Below are 10,697 nucleotides of genomic sequence, written 5' to 3' on the forward strand. Positions count from 1 at the left end.
CCAGTGTCTGGGATACCTCAGTGTAGTATTTCTTGATTGGAAGGATGTTTGTAGTAATGAGCACTGAATATGCATTATGGATTATTCTGCCATATGTATTACAAGCCAAATGTTAACCTTTTTGGCACATTTTCTGCAATAAACTTGACAAGTATACCAGCATCTGATTACTGAACACAATAAATACATTCAGACAGCATAGAATATTAGCCTATTAGATTTTCTAAGGATAAAAGACCATTTTTGAAAAATGACTGAAGTGTGTAATTTACATAAATGTAGGTGAAATGTATTATTAGAGTACTTAATCTTGTTAAAAACTGTATACTATTTATTTAAAGTGTTTAATTACATTTAGTAGTGATATATTCATTATATTTAGATCTTCTGTCCAATTGCAATAATTGAGAAACTCATTAAAATTCAATATGTAAAAAAAAATTAAAATCTCAATATTGACTAACAAAATCCAACTTTTGCTCTTTTTTACCAAATTATTAGCTCAAAACTGTAAAAAAATATTGCAACAACCTGTAGTAACATCAGAGGTCATCTTATGCTATTTTGGAGGATACTGAAATTTAAAAGTTGAAAATTTTAATTTTAATTTTTAATAAATTCAAAAAAAAAGTTTTTTAATTTAATAAAATATTTAGAAAATAAATAAATTAGTTTTCATATTCCTTGTGGTATGCACAATCAGTCTGTGTAATTTCACCTCTCTGGTTATAATACTTTCATCAGAATCAAGCATTTAACCGGTGTAATGTGTGAACTATATCAGGCCTCAGACCACAATTAATTTCGCTATATGTTTCTATATAGCCTTAGTGGCTATAACATTTTTATTAATATCAGCAGGCCCGTGAAGTTTTGTATGTACCTTTGCCTGCATGGGGGACACATACCCTGAAAAGGACAACCCCTGTTGTCCAGCTCTTTCTCCCAGCATATTGGTTTAAACAGACACACCCTCTAAACCAGGCCGGAGTACACCCATTTTACACAAAAAGCACTACTTTTGCATGGGCCGGAATTACCACAAACAAGTCTTCAATGTCAACAAGTTACACATGTTTACAAACTACATGCTATCCCCTGTCACTTCAGTCAAACAGTTGCCACTTCATAGCTGTCTGCCATGAAATAATCACAGTCAAACAGCAGACTACTTGCGCGGTGAAACTTCCGGATTTTGGACAACCAAATGGGAAGATAACTGTAATCTGAGGCCTATCAGTCCATTTTTCCCCCTAAAAACTGGCCCACACTAATGCATTCCAATGATATACATATTAAAGCAATGCTCGGTAAGTATCGGTATGTCACCTTTAAACTGAGAGTATACAGAGGCTGTGTTAAAACACCTACCACAGTGCCTTGCCATGGCCAATTTTAGCAATGGAAACTTGAGGGACACCAACTTCAAAATGTAATAACTTTATCAAATTTAGGAATTTCTTCATACAATGAGCAGCTATTTTTTCTTCTACATATGTTCTATCTGCACAGTGTTGTCTTGGAAAGATTTTGAAATATTTATAGGAAAAAAAATCAATCATTAGATTTTACTTCATTTTTAATTAAATATTAAACTTAAATTTAAATTTTTGAGAAACAAAAAAATCTAAAACTGTAAAATTTTGCATTTTAGATATGATAAGTGGAGGCTTAGTAAAGATATGGTGACTGAATTCATGATACATTATTAGAAATGTGTCAGAGGGATGGTGAAAGTCACAAAATTGGGGCCATTTGCAACAAATGTTTACACACTAATTTCAGGGAAAATTAGACATGATAGGCCTCATATTCAATTTTGACCTGCTGTATTTACTTAATCTACTTCATTTACTGTATTAGACATGTAGCCACTTTGTAAAAGGCAAAACAGTCCATATAAATGCATATTAATATGAATATGCCCTACAGATATTACTTAGGTATACACCATAATATTTTTTTTGTTGACGACAACTTTGAAAATGAAGATTTTGTCACAAAATGCTGATATAAATCCTACCAAGAGGTACTTGCACCATATTTTTCAGTTTCCAGTGATAACTGTTAACAAGTGTAGTCATGTGCCAGTGTCTGGGATACCTCAGTGTAGTATTTCTTGATTGGAAGGATGTTTGTAGTAATGAGCACTGAATATGCATTATGGATTATTCTGCCATATGTATTACAAGCCAAATGTTAACCTTTTTGGCACATTTTCTGCAATAAACTTGACAAGTATACCAGCATCTGATTACTGAACACAATAAATACATTCAGACAGCATAGAATATTAGCCTATTAGATTTTCTAAGGATAAAAGACCATTTTTGAAAAATGACTGAAGTGTGTAATTTACATAAATGTAGGTGAAATGTATTATTAGAGTACTTAATCTTGTTAAAAACTGTATACTATTTATTTAAAGTGTTTAATTACATTTAGTAGTGATATATTCATTATATTTAGATCTTCTGTCCAATTGCAATAATTGAGAAACTCATTAAAATTCAATATGTAAAAAAAATTAAAATCTCAATATTGACTAACAAAATCCAACTTTTGCTCTTTTTTACCAAATTATTAGCTCAAAACTGTAAAAAAATATTGCAACAACCTGTAGTAACATCAGAGGTCATCTTATGCTATTTTGGAGGATACTGAAATTTAAAAGTTGAAAATTTTAATTTTAATTTTTAATAAATTCAAAAAAAAAGTTTTTTAATTTAATAAAATATTTAGAAAATAAATAAATTAGTTTTCATATTCCTTGTGGTATGCACAATCAGTCTGTGTAATTTCACCTCTCTGGTTATAATACTTTCATCAGAATCAAGCATTTAACCGGTGTAATGTGTGAACTATATCAGGCCTCAGACCACAATTAATTTCGCTATATGTTTCTATATAGCCTTAGTGGCTATAACATTTTTATTAATATCAGCAGGCCCGTGAAGTTTTGTATGTACCTTTGCCTGCATGGGGGACACATACCCTGAAAAGGACAACCCCTGTTGTCCAGCTCTTTCTCCCAGCATATTGGTTTAAACAGACACACCCTCTAAACCAGGCCGGAGTACACCCATTTTACACAAAAAGCACTACTTTTGCATGGGCCGGAATTACCACAAACAAGTCTTCAATGTCAACAAGTTACACATGTTTACAAACTACATGCTATCCCCTGTCACTTCAGTCAAACAGTTGCCACTTCATAGCTGTCTGCCATGAAATAATCAGTCAAACAGCAGACTACTTGCGCGGTGAAACTTCCGGATTTTGGACAACCAAATGGGAAGATAACTGTAATCTGAGGCCATGTAACGCAACCTGTAAGGCTGTAAGTGTAATACCGTAAATGTACTAATAATTTTTTTCTTTTCTTGTTCATGTTCTTAACATTTTTGGATAAAAAAATAATTTTTTTAAAATATGTTTTAAATCATAATATTTAAACTTAAAAAAAAGAAAAAAAAAGCCAAGATCTAAGGTTAGGAAGTATATATGACATTATAAAGTATTCATATAACTTATTGTAATAATGTCTTTTTTTAAATCTTGCGATTTTGGGTTAAATTTAAAAAATCTCCTGCTTTTTGACAAAATCTCCTGCTTTTTCAACACACACCTCCTGCTTTCTCTTGACTAAAGGTTGACAGGTCTGTAAGTGCGAGTGCGAATAATTTTAACATGCTCATATACCACCGGGGCCTGTCTCTGGATAGCCAGTGACTTGCTCCGGGACAGAACAAAATTAAGGGGATAATTTTGAAATTTACATCTAAAAATTAAATAGTGGGAATTGACTGGTCGGCCGTATATTTATATAATTTGGAGCATTTTAGAAGGAAAGTCCAAAAATAAATAAGAGAAAGAAGAGAGGATCGGACTATTTAATAATATTTTTGACATAAAATTTTGAACGAAGGTCTAAAAGTTTAAAGTCCGATCTATATGGTCCGGGCCGGTGGGGGTAATTTTGAGGTGGGCGGAATTTGGAATACGAATTTAGTAGTTAGGTCAAAGACCGAAGACCAAAATGTGCTACAAAAATTTAAGTCCAAACAATAAAATTAGAGTGCTCGACCGAAAAGGTTTTAAGGTGATTTGAGCAATTTAGACGGGTTGCCAAAATAAACTGCGTCGGACTGTTTACAAAGAAAAAAAGAAAAAAAACATAAAATGTTTAACTGCGGCCAAAAATGTTTTTAAAGTCCAACTGAGCCCTAAAAAAGGAAGTAATTGTCCTAGGAGAGGGTACGCAGCGGAACTCATGGCGAGTTGATGGGATGATCGGCTCGGAACTTCGGGAAGAAGTGAGTATTGCTGAGTAGTCTTCCGGAAGTAACAGCTTGATAATCCGATGGACGATTGGATTATCCATGTCTGATTTCAGTAAGCCTTGCCGGTACATCCCGTTCCGCTCCGACGTCAGGTAGTAGGTACGACTTCCCTCGACGTACTGGAACTGGTACCGCCCTTGACCAGTTGGTGTTGGTCTCCAGCTCTTGGTGATGAAGGGGCCTGGCAGCTGAGATGTCGCAGTGAACTCCCCCTTCACATAGTTGCAGTACCGTCCAGGAAGCTTGTTGCGTGCGATCTGCCAAGTCGTGGGCTGTGTGTCGGACAAGTCCTGGACCGACACCTTCCTCTTCTTGGCTTCACGCTCTGCAACCGCTGTCGCAACAACTCGTGGAGACGCCGGTGGATTGGTTGGTGCGGACGACACTTTTTCTGTTTCCATCGGCATTGGTGCTGCAGGGTGAGGGGCCACCACTGCCGGTTTAGCCAACAGATTTGGCTCCCCCTTTGCCGCTCCTGGCGTCTGCTGCTTCCGAGTAGTGGGGGACGGCGACGCAGAAGGGGCCGCCGCCGGCAGTTGAGCTGCCGGTTTTGGCTCCCCCTGAACCGCCCCTGCCGGTCTCGTCTTCTTCTGTGAAGCAGGAGGGACCGCCCCTGGCGGTTGAGCCGCCCGGTTTGGTCCCCCCTGAGTTGCCGTGGGACGACGTCTCCTCCTACTTACCGATCTCTTCTGTTTATTGTCACCATAATACAATGTGACAATAGCCGTGCTCCCATTGTGTTCAACACGATACTTGGCCAAGCGGCCAAGCTCGTGCAGCACAGCCCCAAGGGTGAGGGGGGAGAGAAACCTCGATGTTTGCTAAACACAACCGCATTCTGCGCTGTCTCGAGTAGGAATGGGCCAGGACTGAGAACTAGTGGATTTGTCAAACCCTGACTAAATGTAACAACTTTGTCCTGAACCCATTGATACTGTAAACCACATGACTAAACCAAAGAAAAAAAATGTGTGGTTCTGGTTCCATCTGGATTTTTTTTTAGTGTAGGTACAATGTAGGTAGGTTATGACTTTTTCTCTCTTTTTTTTAAATTCCTACAATTGGTCAAACAGGTCTTCTTTTTTATGATTTGTTTTTATTTCAGTATTTTATTCGGAGCTTTAAACACATACTATTACAGTACATAATGAAACGTTACATTTTCTGTTAAAATACACAGTTAATAATTAATACAAGAAGATATGTATTGCATCTAACAGGTCAAACAGGTCTTCACAAAGACCAATAAAGTAACATGTAAAAAAAATGCTGCATCTTCTCACTGTTTAGTAGCCCGAGTAGGTGATAAAAAAGTTTAGTGTCAGTTGTAATGGAAAACTATTAATTTAGGTTGGTCGGGTGACTGGAACCACACATGTATATCTTTTTATTGAGTCTTCGTTCAATACTCACTCTCATTCGAGACCCTGACTGGTATATCAAAGGCAGTGGTATGTGCTATCCTGTCTGTGGGATGGTGTATATAAAAGATACCTTATTACTAATGGAAAAAATATAGCGGGTTTCCTGTCTAAGACAATTTGTCAAAATTACCAAATGTTTGACATCCAATAGCCGATTACTAATACTCAATGTGCTCTAGTGGTGTCATTAAACAAAACAAACTTCAATACTCACTGGAGTGTCTGACAGACTGTTGATGTCCGAGTAAGGAAGCTGAACCCGGTAGACCTCTGTCGTCTTCCACCAGAGTGGAACACCGACTATCACACAGATCAGGCCAATCCCAAGACCAGCATACATCTGACTGGATTTATCTGACAATAGAGAATACTGCATGTCACATGATATAACAATCAGAATTATGATCAATTTTTTTTCTTTTTATTGTGTACATGCAAATCTGCTTTAAGGCCACTAAACACAGTTACAAATACAATGCTACAAAAATGTAAAAGTAACAGCTGACAGTACTTAACAGTTTTCAAATACCGGTTATTACATGTAACTGCCAAATTAAAATTATTAACTAACATTTAGTTTAGCAATAATAATTAAAATTCTAAGGCACAAACAAAAGAAATGTTGGTCTCTGGTCAGACCAAAGTTCCAGAATTGATGCCGCGATGCAGCTTTTTTTTTTTTCAATGGACAGCACAAAAAAGATTGGTATATTTAGGGTTGTTTTTTTACATCATACTCATCTGCCATGGTCCATCCTCAATGGCCATGGTGCCCCCTCCCTTGCCTTGGTACCTTAAATATTTTCCTTTCCATAATTTTTCCATATAGCCAAGGCAATTTTTATTACTTTGACTGCAATTTGTTTTTAAACAAGCCATGTTACTCATCAGAACAGGACTCGTTTTAGAGAGAAATTAAAGAAAGTGAATGTTCCAAGCCAGCATAGAGAGAATTTTGGCTCCAAATGCTGTTTATGTCCTAGCAAGAAAAGTCTTGCAAAAATAAACGTCATACTGCGGGATATTAAGAAAAAATAAATTGATACACGAGTGTCAAAATTGACAAACGTGCTGACAAGAAACCAGAAATTTATTTTGTTTGGCCTAACAAGTAACATATAGTTTAACAGTAATAACACTAAACAGAATGAAGTGGGTACCTTAAATGCCAAATACATGGTAGTGTTCATGTTTATATAGCAGACCAGGCTAGTTTAGGCCTCAGAAAATTGTGAGAAAGATCGTTTTGTCCATTTTCAATGAAAATTAGTGAAATTGGGTTCAAATTTGCTGACTTGTTTCAGGAGTACAAGTTTATGTACCTTTTCTGTTTTGCATCATCAGTCTGGGATTGATCCCTGTCTGTGGGCCCACTCCACTGGCCCCTGTTCTCGTTCCAGCCAGTGCATCACGACTGGTATATGGAAAGAATTCGACCCGTACCCCTCTATATCAAAGGTTCTAAAAACTAACCCTAACCCATGAAAGGGAAAGAAACACATGTTTTATTTAACGACACACTCAGTACATTTTATTAATGGTAATATGGTGTCAGACATATGGTTAAGGACCACACAGATATTGAGAGAGGAAATCCAGCGTCGCCACTTCATGGGCTACTCCTTCCGATTAGCAGCAAAGGATCTGTTATATGCACTATCCTACAGACAAGGTAGTACATACCATGGCCTTTGATATACCAGTCGTGGTGCACTGGCTGGAATGAGAAATAGACCGGCGGGGATCGATCCCACACCGACCGCGCATCGAGCGAACACTGTACCACTGGTCCTGGAGTACGTACCGCTCCCACAGAAAGGGGGTACGGGTCAAAATCATGCCTGTTTGACATCCAACAGCCGATGATTAATTAATCAATGTGCTCTAGTGGTGTCGTTAAACAAAACAACCTTTAAATGACAGCCTGATGATTGATCATGATGATCATGATGGAGCCTGGCGATCTCGCCCCGTGTCGATCTCGCCCTGGCGAACTCGCCCGGGGCGACTTCGCCAGGACTTATTTTCATCGTTAGGCGAAGTTATCATACATATTAGACTTGCTAGAAGACATATATTACAACATATATTATAGTATATATCTACTGTCATTATCAGCATGTTTTTGTGCCAAAACTACAGGGTTATACCACTTATACAACTAGTTTTGTGTTGGGACACGCTGTGGCGAGATCGCCATATTTACTTCCGTGTTGCATGTCTGTTTAGCGAAGTCGCCAGTACATTATAACTCGATAATATTCAAGTTACAAGCTGTTTTATGTTTACTTCAAGTAAATACATGTGCAGTAGTCATGTTTTGATTTTCTTGTTGTAAAATGTAATACATTCGTAGTTTACATTTCTGACGATTTCACTTGCAAGCCGGGGCAAGGTAAATATATCATCATTATTATTGTATATATATTGTATATATATATTGTGTGTGTGTGTGTGTGTGTGTGTGTGTGTGTGTGTGTGTGTGTGTGTGTGTGTAAATTGATGGTCAGATTGTTGAATTTAAAATTTGTTTAATTTTTGAAATAATCATTATGCTATCTATAACCAAAGAACATTAATATTTTACAGATTCAAGACCTTGGTCTTCGTGAAGCCTACCGTAGTGACAACGACACTCACAGATATCTGAGGAAATTGATGTCATTGCCTTTTCTTCCACATCAACACATTCCAGCTGTGTTTGATGGGTTGAAGGCAGAAGCATCAACTGACCAGCTGACAACTTTAGTCGAATACCTGGAAGCGACCTGGATCCTGGATGCAACATGGACACCAGACAGCTGGAGCGTATACTTTCAGAGTATACGCACCAACAACGACATTGAAGCATGGCATTTCAGACTTAACAACCGAGGTCGTCCCCAAGTCCAGCTCTACCTGCTTGTGTCCCTGCTGCACAAAGAAGCCATCCACATCAGCAACTAGGTTCGACTGGTGTCAGAAGGAAAGTTAAAGCGGATGCAGAAGAAGAAGTACCGCGACATGCAGGCTAAGACATTCAAGTATTGGGAGGAGTACGAACGTGGTGAGAGAAGTGCAGCCAGACTTCTCCGTGCTTGCTCCCGCTTGGTGTCTCCGGTATAATGTTTCATAAATGTACCTGGTCGTTTCAGTGCATACTTTAGTATTTAGTATATATCAAATAATCGTTAAAGTGTGCACTTATGACAAATAGTTGCGTAGTAACGTGTGACAACTTCACCAACATAAAAATGCTACACTGAGAAAATCCTGGCGATCTCGCCACAGCCTGAAAAAGTGAAATAATAAGAAATGTAAACTTAAAAAATGTTACATTACATGATGAAACAAACCATAAATGTGTACTTTACGTGTATTTATTATAATAAACTGTAAACTGTAAACTTAAACAAGAAAAAACAAGATCGACACGGGGCAAGATCGCCAGGCTCCGTTGGAAAATCCTGGCGATCTCGCCCCGGCTTGCAAGTGAAATCAAAACATGACTACTGCACATGTATTTACTTAATGAAGTAAACATAAAACAGCTTGTAACTTGAATATTGTTGAGTTATAATGTACTGGCGACTTCGCTAAACAGACATGCAACACGGAAGTAAATATGGCGATCTCGCCACAGCGTGTCCCAAAACAAAACTAGTAGTATACGAGGTATAACCCTGTAGTTTTGGCACAAAAAAATGCTGATAATGACAGTAGATATATACTATAATATATGTTGTAATATATGTCTTCTAGCAAGTCTAATATGTATGATAACTTCGCCTAACGATAAAAATAAGTCCTGGCGAACTCGCCCGGGGCGACTTCGCCAGGGCGAGATCGACACGGGGCGAGATCGACACGGGGCGAGATCGCCATACTTCATCATGATTACTTGTGATCAAGTCAACACTGTTAAAACTCACACTAAAGACTATCTATATTTTTTTTTAATACACGCATTTTATTTGACATTTTCAGTGAAATAACATAATAGATATGAACTCAACTTACCATCATTTTCAGACGTCGTAGATTTCATTTTGTCTACTGCATAATTCAAAAACAGACTGCAAAATACGGGAAAACACAAACGGCAAAAGAATTCCGGAAGTCGCTATCAATTTTATTATTACCTTTTGATCAAAAGATTATGTCAGGGGAAATAAGTACGTCGGGTTCAGTACGTCACACGGCCTAGTTACCGATCATACGGGTCTTTGGGGGTGAAGCAAAGCTTTAGTGGTTTACATAGAATAAAGTTATCATATTAACTTTTTACATGCCTTACATATTGTCATTTATTTTCTGTAGCAAACACATAGTTGCAATACGTCTTGTGTGTATTATAACAGCTTGGGTTGCCATATAAGAGAAACGAACAACGGGAATCTGAATTAGTATAATCTATATTTAGTACCGATGTGTTTCCGTGTACTTTGAATGTCGAGGGGACAGTGCAGGTTGGGCAGAATATAATTTTTGTTGATGCAATTTTCAGGTAATGTTAATTATAAATTTTAACAGTTTTGAAATGATAAGATAATTATTAATATAATAATTATGATGTGGGCTACAAAATATATAATTAGTATTTATAATAAAATTTGTATGCATGATTAAGTTTTTTATATTTCCAAATAATATGTAATAATTAAACAATGGCAAAGTTGTTACTTTACAACTTCAAAATTACAATAGTATTATTGTCATATCTTATTATATAGATGTATTGGCAATAGTATAATGTTCCACTGAATACATTCTTTTATTCTTAAAACAAAATACAGTTTCTTGAAATAATGAAATGCTTTTGTTTTTACAGATTGCAAAATTATCACATGATGTTGCCCTTCCTTACCGGTTGAATGCAGGCAACAAAAAATAGCAATAATAAAATATAGCCATCCTCAGACCTTGATATCTAGGGGGAGCAATATCTCTC

At 37.0% G+C, this 10,697-nt stretch overlaps 1 protein-coding gene across 2 annotated transcripts in view; it reads right to left on the bottom strand.

Moving 5' to 3' along the window:
- LOC121383094 (GPI transamidase component PIG-S-like) overlaps positions 1-9,864 on the bottom strand; it is a 35,274-nt gene extending 25,410 nt beyond the window's left edge. The window contains exons 1-2 of one of the 2 annotated variants that reach the window (XM_041512871.1): positions 9,767-9,864; positions 5,982-6,121 (exon numbers count right to left, since the gene is read on the bottom strand). In XM_041512871.1, coding sequence (XP_041368805.1) covers positions 5,982-6,121; positions 9,767-9,794 — 168 coding nt within the window. In that variant the 5' untranslated portion in view covers positions 9,795-9,864. Of the gene's footprint in view, positions 1-5,981; positions 6,122-7,089; positions 7,197-9,766 lie in introns of those variants that run through there. The other variant, XM_041512872.1, reaches the window with a different exon arrangement.
- Positions 9,865-10,697: the final 833 nt, after the last annotated feature.

This window comes from Gigantopelta aegis, chromosome 10, assembly GCF_016097555.1.
Source record: "Gigantopelta aegis isolate Gae_Host chromosome 10, Gae_host_genome, whole genome shotgun sequence".
NCBI lineage: Eukaryota > Metazoa > Mollusca > Gastropoda > Neomphalida > Peltospiridae > Gigantopelta > Gigantopelta aegis.